Source organism: Grampus griseus (assembly GCF_964374135.1).
Source record: "Grampus griseus genome assembly, chromosome: 2".
Taxonomy (NCBI): Eukaryota; Metazoa; Chordata; class Mammalia; order Artiodactyla; family Delphinidae; genus Grampus; species Grampus griseus.
In genome coordinates this window covers 125382013-125405554 of record NC_139018.1, presented here as the reverse complement: position 1 = coordinate 125405554, position 23542 = coordinate 125382013, and the positions used below count along the sequence as shown (strand labels likewise).

The following is a 23542-nucleotide window of genomic DNA, read 5'->3' as shown; positions in this document are numbered from 1 at the left end:
AAAGGATGGAAAAAGATATGCCATGCAAACAGTAACCAAAAGAGAACTGGAGTGGTTGTACTAATATCAGGCAAAATTGACTTTAAGACAAAAATTGTTACTAAAGATGAAAGAAGAAACTTTATAATGATAAAAGGAGTCATCCATCAGGAAGATCTAACAGTTATAAGCATATATGCACCTAACAACAGAGCCCCAAAATATATGAAGCAAAACCAGACATAATAAAAGGGAAAAATAGAGAATTCAACAATATTGGAGATTTCAATATCCAATTTTTAATAATGGATAGAACTAGCCAGACAAACAAGGAAAAAAAAAGACTTGATCAACATAAAAATCAACTAGACTTAGACAACAGTCCACACAACAAGAGCACAATACACACTCTTCTCTAGTACATATGGAACATTCTCCATATGTGAATCACCATATGTGATTCTCCATATGTGAATCACCATATGTGATTCTCCATATGTGATTCCATAAAAAAGACTCAATAAATTTTTTTTTTTTCGCGGTACGCGGGCCTCTCGCTCTCCCGCCGCGGAGCACAGGCTCCAGACGCGCAGGCTCAGCGGCCATGGCTCACGGGCCCAGCCGCTCCGCGGCACGTGGGATCCTCCCGGACCGGGATACGAACCCGTGTCCCTTGCATCGGCGGGCGGACTCCCAACCACTGCGCCACCAGGGAAGCCCTCAATAAATTTTTAAAAATTGGAAATAATACAAAGTATGTTCTCCAACCATATGGAACGAAATTAGATAGAAATCAATAACACAGTGATTGGTCTTAGACTGCTGTGCTTTTCACAGCCGCCTTACTTTCTCTTATTTTTCACTTCCCTTCATGTCTTTCCCACTCACTGCTGACACAGTCCTTACATAATATCCCCCTTTTGGGGGTGCTAATTTGCCCTTCTAATCTATCAGGGGCTTGGAAATTGAACCACCAAACTGCCAGAACAAAAGAATAAGGCTCAGTATAAGACCATGAAGGGCTCTGCCTCGAAGAAACAGGCTGCATTAGTGCTCAGTATTTGAGCATCTATTCTAGCCATTTAGAGGCCTGCCTGGTTCTTGGCCACGTAAGTTAATGGGCACCCTATAGGAATGAGGAAGGCACCCCTATAACACAAAGCAGGTCTAAGACAACTAGCAGTTAAGAAACATTATTTCTTCTATGATTAAAGAAAAAAATCTCAGGCTTCTGATGTAAGGATGTTCAATACTCCTTTAAAAGCCAGTCAGACTAATAAAGAAGAACTTCTCTTTTCACATATTTTGCTCTAAACTCCAATTCCCCTTGGTGATATGCCTTCCTATAAAAAGAACATCATGGGGACATCCCTGGTGGCGCAGTGGTTAGGAATCCGCCTGCCAGTGCAGGGGAAGATCCCACATGCCGCGGAGCAACTAAGCCTGTGCACCCCAACTACTGAGCCTGTTCTCTAGAGCCTGTGAGCCACAACTACTGAGCCCACGCACCACAACTACTGAAGCCCGTGCACCTTAGAGCCCATGCTCTGCAACAAGAGAAACCACTGCAATGAGAAGCCCGCGCACAGCAACAAAGAGTAGCCCCCACAACTAGAGAAAGCCCGTGTGCACAAAAAAGACCCAATGCAGCTAAAAAATAAATTAATTTTTTAAAAAAAGAACATCATAGATCTTACCCTTCTATTTTATATTTAAAATCAGCATCACAAGGTTTTACACTTTTAAGTTTTTTTCCAACTATTTCATGAACATATATGTTTTTGTCTCCTCAACTAGACTAAAGTCTTTGAGGGAGAAAAACGCCATTCATCTTTCATTCTTCTTTTGCAATTTCCTACCAGTTCGGAGGGCAGTACTTGGGTCATTAATGATCCCTTAATAAATATTAACTGGTTAACTCAGACATCACAACTGGTGTGGCTTGGTGTACTGGTGTATCCCAAACAGTTCTAGATGTGCCAAATAATAATCCCTTTGGGTCTGCAGAGGGCGGGTAGAGTGGTTAGGGGATGGGGTAGCAGAAGCCCTCTCGAGGCAGTTGCCTTAACATGTGTGCCATGATGTAAAAAAGACTGGGAAACATTAGGATAAATGACTGGTTAGAAACACTGCTGAATAGAACTGGAAATAGCCTGAATATCCATTAAAAAAAGATGAAGCTCTTTATGTACCGAAAGGAAAATCTTCCAAGACATGTAAGTGAAAACCAGCAAGATGTGCATAGTATGTAAAACATGCTAACATTCATATAAAAGGGGGAAGATATACAAACTTAATTGCTTATATACACGTAGGTTGTATCTGTAAAGGTGCACTATGGTGGCTGACTCATGAGGGGAACCCAGTGGCTGGAGACAGAGGTGGCAGGACTTATCCTAGTAAACCCTTTGCACTTTCGAATTCTGAACCATATGACAGCATTAGCTATTAAAAAGATAAACTTTTTTTTAAGTTGCCAAATCTATCTATGCTTGTTGCTAACTTTCATTAGTAATGATCATTTTCTACCTAGTCAAACATTGAGTTAAAATAATAAAAGCAAGATCTGGATGCTGGTTACATAGCTATGTCCAGTTTGTGAAAATCCACTGAGCTCTATACTTATTTATGATCTGTGCACTTTTCCAAAGGTATGATATATATATACTTCAGTAAGAAATGAAAAATAAAATGAATAGATTACTTAGGTCAACTTTCTTTTTGTCCCCTCCTATTAAAAGAGTAGTATAATATTTCATAGATTTGCCTAAATAAAATAAATTACTGTGTCAAATTGTTCAATAATGTTCATCAAAAAAAGAAAAAAACTGGTATAACTTGAGTTAGTGATGCTGACCCCATGTGACAAGGGGGAGTCAGGCCTGCCAGCTCCTTCTACCTCTTTTCCACCAGCATTAACAGTCTCAAGGTCCACACTCTCTCTGCTGCTGGGTCCTCACAGTAGATTTTAATAAGCCTTGAAAAGCATTACTAAAAACCGCCTAATGGGTTACCATATTGCAGTCACATTTTTTCATTATGAAAATGAAATTTTTAAAGTCACTTAACAAAAATGCCAAGGTCATAAAAGACAAAGAAAGAGGCTGTGCAAACATCCTAGATTAAAGAGACATGACAATCAAATGCAAGACCCCAGGCTGGAGCCTGTAATGGAGAAGGAAGAGCTGTTACCAGGACTTTACTGAGTCTACAGACAACATTATGTTAAATTTACTTAAGCTGTACTGTAGTGGTATAAGAGAATTTCTCTATTTGTACTCAAAATACATTGACATTATTTAAAGTAAAGGGCCACAAAGAAAGCTACCCATAAATGGTGGTTGGGTAAGTCTATGTCTCTGTACTGGAAGAGGGTGGAGGGGCAGTCAAGCAAATGATAGCACAAATGGAGTAAAACGATAACAGGTTACTCTGGGTATAGGTATATGGATGTTCCTTGCACTTTTTTTTTCTGTAATGTTCCTGTGAAATTAAAATGATTTCCAAATAAAGTTTTTAAAGTCATGTATTAATAATTAGCCACCAATAATAGTCAGAACAGGGACTTCCCTGGTGGTCCAGTGGTTAAGACTGTGCTTCAAATGCAGGGGGCATAGGTTTAATCCTTGGTCGAGGAACTAGGATCCCACATGATGTGTGGTGCGGCCAAAAAAAAAAAAAAGTAAATAGTCAAAACAAGCTTAGAAATGAATCTGGATTTTGATTATGACAGTTGCTCCTGAGGAGCCACTTTAATTATGTAAGTGTAATCCCAAGACATTATCTGGGACTTGCAAAAAAAAAATTACACTTTCTGGCTAGGTTTATAATAGAGCTAAAAAAGTACCTTCCAAGACCCAAAGCTTAACATAATTGTCTTTAACATAAGATTCCACCTCAATAATTTCTCATAATGTGAGCCTTAATGGAGAAACTAGATTTACAAAAAGTTTAATAAAAGTTCCTCATCCACATGAGGGTATTAATCTTGCCTGAGTGATGAACACAATGATAAATCCTAATGACGACTTAGGTTAGAACCTCTTAAGCATTTTCTGTTAGAATAAAAAAGGAAACAGAAAAGAAATCAAAGGTCTAATAAAATGGTAAATGTCCCAACAGAATTCTTAAAAATGATATGGATGAACTCCATGTGAAAGGCAAAACTATATTTATAGAAAAATGTATAGAAAGTTCCTGTGACCCAAGGAAGGGAAGAATTTCTTAAGACATGAAAAACACAAACCACACAGGAAAAGAATGATAAACTAGACTACACTTAAACTCACAATTTGCATATAATAAAAATACCACATTTGCAAGCCACACTCTGGGAGAAGATATTCTCCCACAAAAGGAGAGTCATCTGGTACAAGCCCTGTGGAGACCAAGCCAGCAGTATCTAGAAAAAAATGTGTCATCAGGCATTTAGGGAAATGCAAAGCAGTAGACAGCATCTGAAGCTGACTCAGGAGATCCTGGGCAAGGACAGGGAGTGACCCAGGGAAGGAGCTTCCTCCCCCACCAGATCCTTTTAGCTAATAAGGTCATTTACCAGATGCGTCAAGTCTAACCGGCAGTTCCAAGTGTACAGACAGGATGATTCCCAGCACCCTCACTTCAGGCCTTAGAAAACTTTGGCGATTACATCATAATAAAGGGAAATAGCCCCAAAACTGTCTCCCAACCCCTACACCCCCAAGACAATACTTTCTCACTCTATCTTGGCACTAATGTTAGGTCAGAGCTCTTGATAAACTCAAGGTACTGACTCTGTTGGTGTCTATCTATCAGCGTGTAAGATCTAACAGTATGACAACACTAAGAGATTTTTTAAAATTCTCTCTCAAAGGTAGACCTATCCTCTGCAGTTCTAGCAGGAAGGCTAGCTTCTCAGAGATCAGGGGCAGCATAAAGCACTCCAAAATACACAAGGCATTACACATTTTAAGAATAATGAAACTTGTTAAGGTTATAACTACTTAATTAAGGATGGGGAAAATGCAGGAATACTGCCAGCTGTATCGTGCTTAAAACTGCACGAAATCTCCAAACGGCTTTCCTAGCAGCAAAAATCCATGAAAACAGAATCCCCCCTAGATCCAGTGAGCAATGGCCCATGCATGGGGAGGCGGGGGAAGTACACAAAGAGATTAGAGTGTTCAGTCAGATCACATTTGGGATTTACAATGTTTCTTTTATAACTGGAAACTATACAAAGACTACTTCCTGTATACTCGAAAATGTCCACTTCCCTAAAAGTTCAAACTAAAGAAATAGTGTGATTAGGAGACATTTAAAAAGAAGTCTAGGAGAAAGGCAAGTACAGGCCAGAATACCATTTCTTCACACAAGCACTTTAGAAAATTAACTCAGGAGACAAGCTAACACTTTACATCTGAAAATGCATTTCTTTTTCTTGGGCAAAGGTCTAGCAATTCCCTTTGCTCCTCACAACTATCAGTAGTGTATCAATCTAAACAACACAACCTAAATCATTTTTTCCATTCTGACTAATATCACATCCTGCAACTGTAGGCAAGAGGTGCACATCTGCCAATAAAAACAAAGAGAAATCAAAAGCTAACTCATATTCTCCACAACTATTAAAGAGAAAACATCCCCAAGTAGGTTTCCTTCAAAAAATTGCACCGATGTATCAATATGTTGGAAACTGCCTATTCTGAAAGGAACAACTATATTGCAAACTTACAGATCATAACAACTGTTAAAAAATCAAGGTTTAATATATATGCAAAGCCAAATACTATTGGCTGTTTTACATCATTACTCATTTTATGAATTCAAACATTTAAGTTTCTAAACTGTGTCGGTCAACGTGACCAGATGAGAGAAGTCAGACCTTTGGGAGAAAAGGGACACTCTTATAATCACATCTGCAAAATCAGAAGTCAGATTAGGTAAATCTTCTGGAAAATCATGAAAGTATCACTGTGACCTGTATTAATCCTTTTCTTTGGGTCCCAAATGCCATTATTAACTAAGATTTTAGGACAAAAGTACATAAGGTATGTTCTAAAAACCAAGAGAAAAAGTAATGAGAGAATTCAAATTAAAAGAACCAAGGTAAAAATGTATAACTTAATATGAATTTTTAAGCCTTAAAGAGTACATTATCACTAATAGTTTCCTATGACTGGTCCAGACCTAGTAACAAAATCAACAGATTTTCTTCTGTTCTTACCTCATAAGACCAGACGCACTGCACCCCTGCAAACCTCCGGACACACCTTCCCACCTCAACATCCTCGTGGGTTGTGTACATTTCCCGGAGGCACTTGCCGATGTGTGGTACCATTCTCCGGAGAACTTCCCGGCTCATGATCACACCAGGGCCCCCCATGCAGAAGTTCTCACCAGGTTCCAGAGCAAGTTTCCCCATTTCTTCCGTGGTGCCCAGTCCTGTCTGCCCAAGAAAGAGGGGTTCACTACTATTCAAACTCCTCAGAAAATTCTCCAGACGGTCTCCTTTGATGTAAACATCATCGTCTGCTCTCATAAACCATTCATACTTGTCCAAGTAGTGGTCATGCATGTACTTGAGCATCATAAAAGACTTCTTCTGGGGTGGGTAGGAGTCGTCCACTCCCCGTAGTGGCACTATTGGAATTGGGATCGATGTGTCTGAACCCTCACTAGAGAAGAATTCGACTTTCCCAGGAATTGTCTTGGACCATGTTCTGGAATTAAAATAAACATCAGTGAGGGAACAGTTTATTCCAGGCTTCCCATTTCCATAAATTCCCATATCTTGATTCATGTTGAATCACTTTGAATGTACATTCAAAAGGATGATAAAAAGCTTCCCCTTAACGGAAGCCCACACTACCGGTATTGCAAAGTCCTAACTCATTTTCAAAAGAATCCCAATGAAAAAGAATGATGAAGTATTAAAATATTTCCCAGATAACTATGTTTTAGCTATGGCTGAAAACCAAATTGCCAAGGCACCAAGTCTAGATATTCAGGTTAATTCTCTGATACTACCAACTCCCTACCTACAAACTCCTCCGCTCTCTAAAACAAAAAAATTTTTTTTAAAAAATTGTTCATTCAATACATTTTCTTGGAATGCTCATCAAGTGCCAAGTATGCATTAGGCCACGGGGATGCAGCGGTGAGCAAAACACAGACCCTGCAGCTGATGTGGAGTCGACACGAGGCCAGTCATACACTTATCCAAGAAAGGTGAGCAAACAAAGGACACCAACCAGACAGGGAGCGGGGAATGCTTCCCTGAGGCGGGTGAACATCAAGGATAAGAAGCAGACCCAGAGTGGGGGGGGGGCTGTCTTGATGGGGGAAAACTGCAAGGCCTAGCAGCCCTCCAGGGATGGGGGCCTTTATGCTTTAAAGCAGCAGGAAGCCACTGCAGGAGCAAGTCTATCGGCACCATTTTTCCAACAGCATTTGCTCACTTCATGTCTCTGTCGCAATGTTAACTGTCACAATATTTCAAACTTTTCATTACTACTATGTTTGTTATGGCGATCCTTGATGGTACTACTGCAAAAAGAGGCTGATGGTTGGCTCTGTAGGCTCAGATAATGGTTAGCATTTTTAGAAATAAAGGGTTTTTTTGGTTTTTTTTTTTGGTGGCTCGCTTCTCCCTGTTCTCTGGATACTAACCGAGCCGGAGTCCCCCCAACCCCACAACCCGCCAGGATCAGGCGACCACGAGGGTCCCAGCTTCTCTTCGGGAGCGGGAAGCCACGTTCTCCATACCCAGCTGGGAGTGCCTCGCTGCCTTCCCATTGGCCCAGCCGATACTAGTGCCTTCTGCCATTGGTTGCTGGTTCCTTGATCCCCATTGGCCAGTGCTCATTGTGACCTCACGGACCCATGTGGGAGCGCCACAGCCAGATTGGCTGCTGCACCCAGCCAACTACCACGGAGAGAGGAATTTCCAGAATAGCTGGGGCGGTGAGGCTGATTTACGGTGGTCTGAGCAATCCCAGGTCCCAGGGCTGCTTCTCAGCTTTTTCCTGGTTTCAGGACTTAATGAAGCTCAGGTTCTTGACATCTCATCGCAGAAAGAATTCAGTGAGAGACAAAGTGATAGGTAAGAAGTGGATTTATTTAGAGAAAACACACTCCACAGAGTGTGGGCCATCTCAGAAAGTGAGAAAGGCCTAGAAATAAAGTATTTTAAAATTAACATATGTACATTGCTTTTTAAACATAATGCTACTGCACCTTAACAGACCAGTCTGATAAGCATAAACATAATTTTAATATACACTGGGAAGCCAAAAAAAAATTATGACTCGCTTTATTGGGATATTTGCTTTATTGCAGCAGTCTGGAACTTCCAGTTATCTCCGAGGTATGCCTGTATAGCCAATCATAATCACATGATGAGAGCAACTGTAAAACGCATCCTCACTTCAGAGATGTTAAAATGTGAAAAAAAAAAGTGCATCTTAGAATGGATGTAATATAGTAGTTGTAATGTTTTTCCCTTAATGCCTATGGATTTAAAATGGACCTACAGGTCTTATACCATTTACAGAACCCTTAACTAAGAATTCGGCATAAATGAAACCTGATGGGACTACAGATGCTATACTAGGTACTGTACTTCATTTTCACAAAGGATTTGCTCCTGAAAAAAAGCATGTAAACATAGTAGGAACGAGGCAATTAATTTAAAGAGAAATCAACCCCTCCTGCAAAGAGAAAAGTCCATTTTAAAATGGGAATGAACACCAACCTACATAAAATATAACTTAAATGCACTCTTCTGACATAGCACCATCATCAGGAGGGAGACAATTTCCCAGTCTGGGCAAGTCAGTGATAACGAAGTTATACCAAGAAGATCCCCCATCCAAGTCAAGAAGCCCCTTATTTCTCCATTCATGTAGAAATGATTTTTGTTTGGCAGAACAATTCTTCAAAAACATAAATAATTTCAGTCCTTGGCAAGTAATAGAGTTCAATAAATACTGCTCACTCGTGTGAAATAAGGGACTTAAATATGCCGTGCATATGTATGAGCGTGCGCACGCAAAAGGGCAAGAAACGAGCTGGCTCTTATCTTTGAGAAATTTCCAGGTGAGGCACACTAACATTCCTACATGCAGAAAAAAAGCAACTTAATCAAAATACAACCAGAATATAATTATTAAGAGGTAAAATCCAGAGACATGCTGGAGTTGAAATATACTACAGTTCATGGTACTTCTGAAATAATTTTAAACAAAATAGTCTGTAGTATCTCACAACTGATTTTAAAAGGGTAGTGAATAAAATCAACTTAGCTTTAGCTTCTACCCAACTGGTTCTGTGATTAATAATACAGACCACGGGCTTCCCTGGTGGCGCAGTGGTTGGGAGTCCGCCTGCCGATGCAGGGGACAAGGGTTCGGGCCCCGGTCCGGGAGGATCCCATGTGCCACGGAGCGGCTTGGCCCGTGCACCATGGCCGCTGAGCCTGGGCGTCCGGAGCCTGTGCTCCGCAACGGGAGAGGCCACAGCAGTGAGAGGCCCGCACACCGTAAAAAAATAAATAAATAAATAATACAGACCACATTCAAAGTAGTACTAAAGTAAGTCAACTCCAGAAGCCATTAAAATCCTAAATCATCATGGGGTTATTTGGAATACAGGGTCGGTAAGACAGCGCTTACATTCAGAGGAAAAACCTGCTCTTGAGACATAATACAGTGTGTGATGGTTAAGAGCATGGACTCTGGAATCAGGCTATTGGGGTGAAAATCCTGGCTTCACTTTGGGCAAGTTACTCTGTGACTCACTTTCCTTATCTGTAAACTGGGGATAATAATAGTACCTGCCTTATAGGGTTGTGGTGAGGGTTAAATGGATTATTACATCTAAAAGAGCTTAGAAGGCAGCCTGGCATGAGGTAAGCATTACTAAGTGTGACTTATTAGGGAATACAAGAGTTTGCAAATAAAATAAGGTACTGAAAGAAAAATGGGGGAGACAGGAAAGTGTGGGCTGAACTTGGAATAGTCAGTCTCAAGATTACACACCAGAGTGAAGGCATTGTGAAAAATGCTGCTTCTCTTATTTCTGGCTTAAAAACCTGACACTCAAGCTATATAACAGAGTTCTATCATACTATCAATCTCAAGACAATGTCAGGGTAGAAGTCTAAAAAGACTTTAAACTTTAAAAGTGTTCTCACTTAAAACACCAGAATCTTTCATTATCAGACTGAGGATCAAAATTCATTTTGTCTGGCTCTGCTTCCTATGTGCCACCCCAGATAGAATATAGCGATGGAAGCACTAGCAGTATAACCATCAGTGATGTGATTAATACTTGAACTATAACCTGAAATGGTGTAATTTGTCCAGGAAGAGCAACCAGTTAATTTTAAAAACAGACAATCTAACCTCAAACCATCTTTAAAAGCCTCTCTGCAGTTTTAAGGTAACTCCACTGATTATTATCTTTTCCTTTTCAGGTAACCCAAGGAAAAACCTCACATTGCCCTTTTCTGTTCTTAAATGACTGGTAATTTGAGGGAAATCTCTTAATATTGAGCTTTTGTAAATCCTTCAATCTTGGCAAATTATGATCTTTTTACTTAGGGTCCCTTTAGCTTAAATAGCTCCATAAAGAGTTCTGGAACATAAATCATGATTCACCACCCTGGGGAAGGCAGGGGGAGGGCATCAATAATTTCAAAGAAATGAAGGAACTGGTACTGAAGAAGCAAACTGGCCCCCCTTCTGAGACAGAAACAGGTCAGCTTCCTTAATTTTCATAAGCAAATGTCAACTTTGCCATCAACACGTTTGTAACCAGGAGCAAAGAGCTCTCACTTAATTGAAACCACAGAACATTTGCAAGGGCCCCTGCCGGAAAGCTCACTTTTCAATGGACTGATAACCAACTCTTGCTAAAGCACAGATAAAACAACTGAAATCTGAGAGTCCCAAGCTAATAACCTTCCTTTCCTCCAGGCTTCTAAACACTGACCCTATATCAAGTTAAATCACAGTTAAGTCATGCAGCTGGACATTAGCTTCGCTGAGGAACGCCTTTGCTGAGTTAGGATTTAATAACAGTCTCCATTTCTATTCATGTCATTTTAAGAAAAACTACATAAAATACATTTCTGTACGAAACCACATCTACAGCATGACTGTTGTCCTGGGTACACATTCATAATATACAGGTAAATTTTAAAAGCAGACAACAGAATACTTGTGATATGGATTAATAAGGGAACAAAAGTACACATACAAAATAAAATAAAGTACAACTCTATACCAAAGTGTTTACTATGGTTATTTTTGGATAGAGGATCAGAAGGGATTTACTTTTCTTCATGTTTTCTACAACAAATAGAGTTAGGGAAAAAAAAAAAATTTTAATCCAGGAGAAAGCTTTAAACTAAAAAGCATCCAAAGAAATAAAAATATTTAACAGATAATTTTACTTGTGTAATAAAAATATTTTTTTACTCTAATCAATGGAAAAACTAAAAGAAAACTGGAGTAAGATTGAGTACTTTCTTTCACATTTTCTAAACTTTAATAGTTACAGTAAGTTTTATAAATAAGAACGGGAGATTTTCTGTGAGTCCCCCCAAATCACTATTACATATGTGGTCTGATAGTTACAGTGGTAAGTTTGAAAAGACTCATATGATCAAATCACCTCAGAATTTGGAGTCAAGGAAGGAAGGGAGAATATAGTTTTCCCCTGCAGAACTGATAGATAACAGAAATTAAATGTATACATTTATATTCTTCCCTATTACAGAAAGGATTTAAGACAACTTAACCAAAATGCACACAGGATGAAAAGAATAAGCAAGAAAATTAAGAAAGAAAAACAAAAGTAGGAAAGTTGGAGCAAGGCATGAAGGTGGTGCCTGTAGCAGGGAGGGCAAAATCAGGGTAGTAAGCCTTCCGGCAGACAACCAAGAGAAGTCACAAGACTGTGTCTCACTGTTCAGGGTTAAGTGACATAATGATTCCAGATACTAAGACCTCAGGGAAGTTTCTCCCCTGCATCTATGGTAGAGAAACGGAGCAAATGTACTGAGTACCCTTACAGGAGGCACCATGTGATGGAGCAGCAATCTTAGCTCATCCTCCCAAAAAAGTACATGGAGGACAGTTCTATACTGCCAGTCAGAGCGCCACGGGCCTGGGAGAACTGAGGTCTTCCCAGACAGTCTACCCAATGAGGACTCAAGGCCTTTCCTGGAACTGAAGGAATGCCCCCGGCAGGATATACAAGCCTTATTCAGCCCAGGAGCACTGCACTTAGCAGCAGGTTCCCCCTTCCGTGTATGTGGTTTCCGGATATGTGGCTTCCTCTTTTAAAATTTTTAACTGTCTCACTGGATATGACCTTATGATATGAGCAATCTCAAATTCTTTTTAGAAGTAGGTGGGGAAATATATAACGGGGATCATAAATGTTGGGGAAAATTTTTAAAGGAAAAATCAAATTAGACTCCTTACCATTAATCCTGAAAACTAGACTTAAGGTAAAAGCAAGCATTAAAGAGCCTTCCTGGCCCCTTCCCCCAGTAAAGATGTTGGAGGGTGGATTACAGCTTCCCACCTCAACAACGGCCTGGGCACTAGCCCAGGAGGCAGTTCCAAGGTATTAACAGCTCAGTGCAACCTGCCCTTTGAGCCTAGGTTCACAGCAAACAATAGAAATACTCATCAACAAACAGACCACAAATACGCTCTCTTTGAAACACAAGAATTAAAATTTGGAGTGTTAATGGCAGAAGGCAAATTCTGATCTTGTGGTCCATTTCCAAAGCTTCAAGTCTTAGAGAGCCACTTTGCATACATTGACAGTTTATATTTTGCTGCTGTACACTTAGAAGCGTAAATACACAACTAATTCTTAGTCATGCATAAACAAAATGTTTTCAAATATAATTCTAAGAAAAAAAAAATCAGTGTTGTTTAATGTAAACAATAAAACCACCCTGAACCACAGCCAACTCCTGTGCAAGCCAGTCTTCTTCCTCTGTTGAGGTGTTCCCTGGCATCAAGACCGCTTCCCAATCACCAACACCCAAAAGGAGCCACGGCGTGCAGGGCAGTGGGTTGAGGGCATCAGACTCTCAACCTATGACAACTTCACAAGGTGTGAGAGGCACCAATACCCACGTTTTACAGATGAAAAGACTGAGGCTCAGAGCCAGGTAAGTAATTTGCCCGAGATCACAAAGCTAAAAGATGTGGAAACCATGACACAAGTGGGGTCTGATTCCAACACCTCCACTGGCCAGCCTACTGGCTTGTTCATCCCCACACCTGTCTGCCCACATTTGTTCTGCAGTCCCACCTCTACTGCTAAGGCTGAGGGAACAGTCATCAGAGATAATGAGAGAAGGCTTACACCCACTTCAGCCACCTCCTCCCACTGTCTGCCTGGCTGAGACCTGCCTGTCAAGGACACCTTTAGAGTTTGGTCTGGTTTCGAAGGCCAGAAGACTTCATTCAAACGTTACTTTCTGAAACCCTCATTCCATGTTTGGGTCCCTCTGCCACTCTAAATCCTGCCCAGTTATTTTCTGGTATTAGGTTGGAAACACACAGAACAAAGTTTAACAGAAAATCAGCACCTAGGTTCAATTTACAAGACAATCATTTTAATGGCATTAGTATCTACATTTTCAATAATTCTCAGGTTTTGCAAGCCCAGAGTTCACATCAAATCAGAGCAGTCTACACCTTATTTTTAATCATTCACATTAAAATGTACTCAAGTACAGAAAAAATATAGCAGCCCTGAACGCTTCAGGAAATGACACTGAATTAAGGTGAGACAAACAGTTTCACTACTTTTACACTGTAACTTAGTTTCAGTAACACCTTCCTCCAATTCTATCCAGAACCAGAAGCCAAAAAGACACTGACAATAAAAGATGAAGGCACTGGGGCTTCCCTGGTGGCGCAGTGGTTGAGAGTCCGCCTGCCGATGCAGGGAACATGGCTTCCTGCCCCAGTCTGAGAAGATCCCACATGCCGCGCAGCGGCTGGGCCCGTGAGCCATGGCCGCTGAGCCTGCGCGTCTGGAGCCTGTGCGCCGCAACGGGAGAGGCCACAACAGTGAGAGGCCCGCGTACCGCAAAAAAAAAAAAAAAAAAAGATGAAGGCACTGAATACTTATATGAATATACAAAAATCCTCACATTAAAAGCGCTGTCACCTGATTCTCCCAAGTATCGCCTGGAAGGGTGAAGTTACAGTAACTGAGGAAATACAGTTACAATACCCAAATACATGTGTTAACCCTACATTTTGGGGCAGGATTAACTGTCATTTACTGAAACAAGAATGACCCTGACTTGAAACCCTAGGGAACCCAGGGCCAACATGCCATCTGTGCTCAGCAGTCTTGCAGGTACTTACAATTTAACACACTCAAAACTTCACTCACATTTCCTCCCAAGAGCTGTCACCTCCTTTTTCTTTTTTAACTGTAGTTATGTAGCTTTATTACAAAGTGTTCACTGTAGAAAAACTCAAAAATACAAGAACGTGCCAACATGAAAAATCATTCAGCATCGTGGTATGTATATTCTTTTACATTTTCTTTTCTATGTCACATAAACACAAACATTTATTTAGATTTTTAAAATGGTCTCATATGGGCATACAATTTTAAAACCTACTCTCACTAAGATATATTATGAACCTCTCCTCATTCCAATAAACACATTTCAGCCACATCTTTTTTTTTTTCTCTCTTTTTTTTTATATTGGAGTATAGCTGCTTTACAGTGTTGTGGTCACATCATTTTTTAAGGTTAGAGAAGTAGATCACAGCATGGACAAATTAGTGAAATCAATTATGATCCATAGCTCCTAATACAGGACACCAAAGATACTTGCAATTTCCACTTCATAACATACATCCTTGAACACATCTTTAAATTCCTTTGGAAAAATTTCTAATGGAATTACTAGCTCTCAGATCCCAGCCCTTTCTCATCATCCCTTCACTACTTCCTGCTATTCCACATTTCCAGGAACCTGTTGTCATCTCTGCCTCAAAAACTCCTGCTCATCTTTCAAGACTATGCAAGGGAAGAGGGGTAAGAATGTGAGTGAGACCCACCTCGATCCCCTTCTCAAGTCAATGCAGGCCTCTTTCTTCTGTACCCACACAGTAATTAGTCCAGGCACCCTGTGAGCCCTATCACTCAATAGTATTGCTTGTTTCCTTCCCTAGATGATGAACTCTGCAGGAATGGAATTATTAATCCATTTTCAAAAACTGCAGCTTAATTAATGGATGGGGAAAAGTGAAATTGCCAATGCAATAAAAACACAATCATGTATACTCTTCTACTGACAACTACAACTATCCTTGGAATATTCTGTTTGAGAGCATCAAGATCTGGAACCATGACACAATACTAAAGTCATTTTCAGGACCACAATTTTCACCAGTTTTCTTATACAGGTAATTTATAACGTGAAATGGGTTGTGCCCCAAAAGTTCACTTACAGGTTGCTTATTTGGATTATAGAAGCCTTTCAGTAATTTTTTTGCCAAACTTAATTCTACCTGAGAAAGCAAGCCTTGCTCTAAACTGTTTCAAGATAAACGTGGTTTACTGAGTTCAAGAAAGAAGGAACTCTGAGATCTGCTCATTAAGGTTGGTAAAAGGAACAGTCTGCCTTCATTTAAAGCATTAGGAAGAGGCCATTAACTGATAAAACAACATTTTGCAATAAGATTCCTATATCTAAAGCTAGTGTTTCTCAAACTTTCTTACCACAATTCCCTATAGACTGATGCTAATCTTTAATAGTGCCCTTTATCACTCCTGGGGCAAAGAAGGGGAACCACCACCTCTTTCTTCTGAGAAAGAACAAAACAGTTCCCCGTCTTCAGCGCAAGGGAAGCAAGAATCAAGATAAATAAAAGGTGTTGAATTAGCTTAGTGTTCTGGGCACAAAAATGGACTAAAGAGCTAAATATGAATGCTTTCTCTTTTTTATCAAACCATTAATTAAAAAAAAAAAAAATCTAGCACCAAAACTCTCCCAGCAAGAACAGGTAAGTATAGCCAAGAAATGTTTGAAACAGAAAAGTAACAAAGTAGAACTTGTGTACTGGATATTAAAATATTATTCAACCTCCAATAACTTCAACAGGTAGTACTGGCACAAGAAAAGACAGAAAGATCAATGAAACAAAAGAGCAGGTCCAAAAACATACCCAGGAATTTTGAGTATGATGAAGATGGCATTTCAAATTGGTAGGGAAATGGGAGCTTATTCAACACATGGTGCTGAGACAATGTATCATTTGGGGTAAAAATGAGGTTGAGGTGATTTGTACCCCTTCTAGAATCAGAAACATGTTACTTTAAAAAAAAAAAACCTCTCCAGGGCAATAAACTTCCTCAGCTTATGGGGAGAACAACCCTAAAACCAGAAAGGAAAAGACTGGACTACATGGACATCTAACTTCTGTATATCAAATGATATAACTAAGAAAAAAGAAAAAATATGGAAAAAATACAAATTGCAGCTAACAACAAAGGAACCCAGCCAGGGATTCTGATGAACTGTCATTAACCAGCATAATAACTTTGGAGGAACCACTGTACCATTTTAAAGTGAAATTACCTAGAACACAAATACTTTGTGGATGAGTTAAAAAATAAAAAAAATCTTATATGTTGATTTGTAGAACACCACCCTACCCAGAACCCTAAGGGAATTTTAGTTTAAGACAATCTCAGAGCTCCCACACTGCAATCACTTCAGATATAAATCTTTTCTCAATTCTTTTTAAAATTCATTACATTTATAAAGCTAAGGATACATCCACCTGTTCCTGTGCAAAACCAGATCTCTGCTGACTTACCTCCTTCCCCCTAAATCTATTCCTCCTCTAGTTTTTCCCACCTCAATAAATGACACCACCACCCACCCTTTCTTTCAAGGCAAAATCCTAGAAGTCATCCTTGATTCCTCTCTGCCTCACTCCTCACAAGCATTCTGTCAACACATCTTCAACTCTGGCTCCAGCATATATCCTGGAACCATTCTCTTCTCTCCATCCCCATTAATATCACTCCAGTCCCAACCATGCTCATCTCCACCTGGACCATCTCCTAACATCTCCTTACTCCCCTACAATCTATTCTCCACACAATAGCAAGAATTAACTTTTCAGAATATAACGCAAGCCCTCCCTTTCCCATCTAAACCCTCCAAAGCGTTTCTAATTCACTTAAGAGTAAAATTCCATAAGACCAGACACTATCAGCCTCATCCTCTTTCTTTCATTGACCTTCTTCAAGTTCCTTTGCAAACTGGTTCCTGCCTTGTAATTTACCAACTCTTCCCTCTGCCTAGCACGCTCATCAATGACATTCCCACAAAGGCTCCTCATTATCAGATCTTGGCCCAAACACCACACTCTCGGAGGCCTTCCCCAACAACCTAACAGAGAGAGACACCACCCCACCCTGTCCCTACCCTGCTCTACTTTCTTCACAGCACCCATCACTAGCTGAAACCCTCTTTTTGGTGTCAGCCCCTCCCACTAGAACAGAAGCTCCATGAGAACAAGCATCTTCACTCTTGTGTTCCCCAACACTCAGAATCCAGACCCAAGGGACTATGCATGTATTTGCTGAACAAAGGGACAAACCCTAAGTGTATGGGAACATTCTGATGAACCAGGATCACTCCTGTCAACTTAACAGCTATGGTATCTGCTCAGTGCCTATGAGGGAGTTACCCTTGCCCTGTCTCTGATGGGCTACACTTTGAGTTTTGTTTTGCCTGCTTGTTAAAATCTGTTTCTTGCCTGCTTTCAGCTGTCACTGCACTGCTAACATCTCTTGGTGATCCCTCTCCCCCACTGTAAGCATATGGCAGGTCTGAAAAGTAAAAGTCAGTAATGATGGGCTCTTCCATCATTAAAGTGCACCAACTTTAGTGCAGACAAGTGTATCTCCTTGAATTTTTCGAAGGCTTTAGCTCCTTTCTGGGTCTCAGACAGTTTCTAGTCCCTAGATCTGAATTCTGACATTTTCAATATCCTAGCATAAAAGTACATTATAGTACCATCTTACTAAAAACACTGCCATCCCCTTCAACCCACAAGCCAAACAATAATTTTATTTTAATAAACAAAAACAAAAAACACTGAGGTTTTTTCCTAAGCTAAAGAGTGAATCTGCCTTTCAAGGGAGATGTAAAACTCAGTGCCAAACTAGAGTTCTACCTTGTGCTAGAAGATTTAATCCAACTTGTATACTGCATGAAATTTCCAATTTAAGAGCTGAATGTGGACTTTTTGGCCCAGGCTGCAAAGCACAGCAAAGCCATAAGCATAAGTTACATCCTATAACCTCCATCCCAATTCTGGCCTTCCCCCAAAGTTCCTTAAGTCTAAAATCGTCTTGTGCCATCTCCTGCAGCCAGTCTAAACACAGAGTTGACAGGCTGAGAAGCAGAGGACCTTAACCAGCAAAGCAGGTCCACGCCCAGGCTCCAACTAATATGACTCCTTAAGATCAGAGAGATACAAGAAAAGGTATGCAGGAAAGCTGACAGAATTACTAAATAGTATACACCATTTCCTGGTAAGGGTTTTATCAAAAAGGCAGAGTTGCCACAAAGAAGGGTCAGAGGGCAAATTGTGTTTCTACTTTTCCCTAACTGCCTTAAAGAAAATAAACAATGAGATAAAATCCTACATCCAAAAAAGATGAGGTAGGAGATTTGGAAAGGAGGCCAAGAGTAGAGCCTCAAGCATGGGCTTTGGGAAAAGATCATCTCCAAGTGTTAAATAGTAGGTCCAGTTTGCCATACATTTTCTGAGTATTGCTGGTGTACCAGGACTCCTACTAGTCTGTATATATTGATTTGGTATCTATGAAAATGTACTTGTTTGGGGGGCAGGGAATCACACCGTTTACTATTTGAACAAACTACTTTGGTAACTGTCCCAAAGTTGTGATTTCAAAGGACTTGTCACCAAACTGGAGTCATGTAGATTTACTTTCAAAATCATGCCGTAAACAGCTCATCCTCATTTTCTGATGCAGACATTTCTTTTTTCAAAAAGCACATGTACACCTGAAACACTGTAAAACAACTATAATTCAATGCAAAAAAAACCAACAAAAAGCACAATTCGTATAAAATTCCAGATAATTCATGATAGATCCGGGAGAAAACCTTGATCTGCGGGTTCCCAAATCACGATCTTGGTCAAATTTATGCTACCTTTTCTAACCTTTTCAGGCACTCAGGACCCTTGCTGGCAGAACCTGGGCTCTGGACTTAAACAAGATCCCAATGGAAACACACAGGAATGAGGAATCAATGCACTGAAAGGGCAGACATTCTCTACTGCTCTTTCATCTTCCTTTTCAGTCCTTTACTTCCCCCCATAAAGGAAGGGAGATCCATATATGTTCTTCCCCTCACAACATTTAATGCCTGAAAATTCAGACCAGAACTAGAGTTAAAAGCTGAAGTTATAAAGATACTGGTTATAAATTAAGAACCAACAGCAACCAGCTTGGTCTTGCTCAGCAATGACTGCTCTAAGAGTCCATTCCCAGATGACCTCTCGCGCATTGGTTTGCTCTGTGGCTGGATGAATCCCAAATCTTATCTGTAGAGTAAGCATTTCTGTACTTCACACATATAAGGTTTCCATTATATCCCTTTATTGAATCTACATCCCTCTTCTACCTCAAATTCATTCCAATACAAATCTGCCATTCCAAAATCATCTCTCTTTCTCGCTTCTAAAGATTACTTTGGCTAATCCCTTTGTTAATCCTGAACATGATTCCAGCCACTTTTCTAACTCATATGGCCAACCAGGGCCCAGACACCGAATAACACACACATCACTCAATTGGGTTAGTTAACACCAAATCTACCATGGGCCAGGAACTGCTTTTCCCAAAGGTTCTCTTTCCAATTATTCAACAGACTGGCGGGGCTGAGTATGCAGTGGGTACCCGCTTCCATTTACCGAAATGATTCCAACAGTGAAACCTACAAGTGTAAGGACTCTAGATTAACTTACATGGGCTCTAGTTCTACAAAGGTAAAGGTGAAGATTTCAGAGACTCAAATAGTAATCCCCACTGCCATCACTATCACAAGTACTGTTCTAAGTTTTCCCAACAACCTTATGAGGGAAATGTTCATTAGGGCTCATTTAACAAAGGCGAGGACTCGGACGAGAAAAGATGAAGTCCCTTACGTCAGGGTGAGGACCACACCCAGAGGGGCCACCCTGGTCCATGTGACCCCAAAGTCCTTCCTTCTGCACGTTGCGCTCACCATCCCGCCTCTGACCTCTGCTGCCAATGTCCGACATCGCCCGCGGGGCATCCCGATCCCACGGGCCACGGGTAGACCCGCTGGGCAGTCCGCTTGGATGCTGGATGCAGGAGGCGGTGCCCGGAGACCAGGGTCTCACCTGTAGGCAGCCACCGCGCGGGTCTGCAGGTATTTCTGGGCGGTCATGACTCCCACGAAGAGAAAGTTGCTGTCGTGCGGGCCGCCATCCTGGGCCCTGCCGTGCGGCCAGAGCTGCTCCCCGCGCGCATCCCCGCGCGCCCCTCCGGCATGGGAAGCCGCGGCCGCCTGCCCAGGCCGGCAGCCCTCGGGACTGGCGCGGAGCCGTGGGCCCGCTCGCTTCAACTCGGAGGCGCGGGGCAGGACGAGCCGCGAGGCCAGCACGAAACCCAGCACGAGCCCGAGCAGCACGCTGAGCCAGGCGCGCCGGCCGCGCACTGCCATGCCAGCGCCGCTCCGCCCGCCGGGCCGCCGCCGCCGCCGCCGCAGGCTCCGCGCGCCCTCAGCCCGCCGCCCCCGCCCGCGGAGGCCAGCCCGCCCTAGCGCCTCGAGGCCCGGCCCGGGCAGCGCCGAGGCCGCCGCGGGCCCGCCGTGCCCATCGCAGCCCTCGAGCCGCCCGCAGGCCCCGCGCCGACGCTTTGTTCCGCACGCCCACCCCCACAGCCGCGGCCTGTGCCTTTAAGAAGGGACCATGCCCGGCGCGCGCCGGCGGCGGCTCGGGCGCAAGGCGGCGGCGGCTCCTCCCGCTCGCGCTCGGGGGCAAGTGGCCAGCGCGACGGCGACGGCAGTGGCAGCCGAGTCCGGGCCCCCGTCCCGCCCAGCCCGCGTCCCCCAGCTGGCTCGGCTCCGCTGGCGCTGCGCCCGCCCCGGTCCTCTTCGTGGCCGGCGCCTCCGCAGCACATCCTCCGGCTTAGCTCGCCATTGCAACAGGAGTGCCTCACGTCACGCACGGCGCGTTATGAAGCGGCCCCGGCGGCGGCGGAGCCTGGCCCCTCTCGGGATCCGTCCGCGTCGCCCGATTGGCGCAAAAGTGAATGGGGGGCGGTTCACGTGGCCAAAGTTTGACCAAAAAAAAAAAAAATCAGCCCTTCGGGCGGGCGCGGAGCCCGCCCCGCCCCGCCCGGCCGCGCCCGCGCGGTCTGCGGCCAGGCCGCCTGGGCTGAGGGGGCGTGGGGCCGGGTTCGGCGCCGGCGGGGGCTTGGACCGCGGCGCCCGGCAGCTCGTTAGCCTCTCGGCGACCACAAAGCCGCCGGCCAGCGCTCGGACTCCCAGCAGCGGCGCCCAGCACCGGCCCGAGGGTATCCCCTCGGAGGGGCCGTGCCTGCCGGCCGTCCAGTTCTGCAAGATGCATTGGTAGCGTGAATCTGAGGAGGGATTTTTAAGAAGGGACTTCTTGGTCCGCCAACTCTCCACGAACCACTCGTTCCTCCTGCATAGACTGTCTTCAGATAAACCCCCACTCCCCATGCCCAGCCCCTCAGCCAGGCGGACCTCACCGGCTACCTTGCCTGCGTCTGCCCATTTCACACTGTATCTTTGTTCGCGCCGCTGTGTGGGTAGGAGCGAGCACGTATAGAATAAACAGTTCAGGAGCCGTTTGAGACGTGCACGCTTGGAGAATGAACCGTGAATTCAGTTACCTTGTTCCCTGCCACTAGTTTCTAAGCTAAAAAAAAAGCTATACTTAATGTCCAAGCTCCTAACACTACCCGCATTTAATAGATGTTGAAGAAATGGTAGGTAATGTATTTACAGTCTATGTGGACCGTCAGTATCTCTAATCTGAATCTTTGTCAATATTTTAACATAGTCCGTCCATAAAAGTGCCATGGATTTCTAAAGACAGGTTTTGAGAACCGGATTCTCTATGGTGGATTTTAAATTTTACACATATCCTCTTATTTTTTAAAATACATTTATTTATTTTTGGCTGCGTTGAGTCTTCTTTGCTGCCGGGCGGGCTTTCTCTAGTTGCGGCGAGTGGGGGCTACTCTTCGATTGTGATGTGTGGGCGCTACTCTTCTTTGTGGTGTGCGGGCTTCTCAGTGCGATGGCCTCTCTTGTGGAGCACGGGCTCTAGGCTCTTGGGCTTCAGTAGTGTGGCCTGCCGGCTCAGTAGTTGTGGCTCGCGGGCTGTACAGCACAGGTTCAGGAGTTGTGGTGCATGGGCTTAGTTGCTCCCTGGCATGTGGGATCTTCCCAGGGCTTGAATCTGTGTCCCCTGCACTGGCAGGCGGATTCTTAACCACTGCGCCACCAGGGAAGCGCCGCATTTTGTTTAAAAAACAAAAACAAACAAAACGCAGCTAAGGTAACAAAAGCTGATGAAGTGCCCATACAACAAATGTTTATGTAAATATTAGTGTTATTGCTTTGTCGTCAGTGTGTTGGGGTTTTTTAAAGAAACTCCCAGAGAGCAAAGTATTTTCCTGGGCCTGACAGCTTCCCTTCATTTAATCAAATGAACCCATGAATTAGGGACAGAAAATAAGCATGCTTGGGGTAAACTTTGGATCTTTCTTCATTGCTAAGATGACCAAAAGATTGAAATATTACACAATTTAAAGTGCCACCTTGTGGGAGAGATATCATCTCTGCAATTGAATGGTGGTCACTCTTGTTTATTCTTTGGATATCAGCACTTTCTTTGGCTCTTGTGATTTATGTCAGAAATAGTTCATTACCCACGTTCCCACAGGCTCCCTCCCTAGGAGGTGATCCACATCTAAAAATAAAATACACATTATTCAGTGAACACAGGATTCCAACAGTGGTCTTGAGAAAAATACAGTACATGTAAACATGAATTAAAGACTTGAAAATCACCCGAAGGGGTTTCCAGTAAGACCATAAGCCACAAATGCCGAATAGTCACCAGATCCCCCAAATTCAGCAGCAGCCCCATAATTCAAAGTGATTTCTATACAGCACAAATCTAGCAAGATACAGATGTTCAATCTCATGACATAATGATTTCAATATTTGCTAACCTGCTTTAAACTTCTCTATTTCCTCATCTAGACTAAAATCTAATAAAAAGTACATAAATATGTGATGGCAATTAAATGTTTTGTCCTCCTCCATTTCCTGGCTCCTTGGTGTCCCTCAGTTCCTAGGTCAGAAGCCTCACCTGCATACCTGCAGACTCAGTGGGAGTGTGTCTTTCATAATGTAGAGAACATACCCTATTTTCCATAATGACTGGACCTGAAGGTTTAGAGCACCTG

General features: G+C 42.7%; 1 protein-coding gene across 1 annotated transcript in view; it reads right to left on the bottom strand.

The window, feature by feature from the left end:
* Positions 1-20759, bottom strand: part of CHSY1 (chondroitin sulfate synthase 1) — a gene marked incomplete at its 5' end in the record, with an annotated part of 77905 nt that extends 57146 nt beyond the window's left edge. Inside the window, 2 exons of the mRNA XM_082649105.1 lie at positions 6185-6680; positions 20437-20759. Coding sequence (XP_082505231.1) covers positions 6185-6680; positions 20437-20759 — 819 coding nt within the window. The remainder of the gene's footprint in view (positions 1-6184; positions 6681-20436) is intronic.
* Between the last annotated feature and the right edge of the window lie 2783 nt (positions 20760-23542).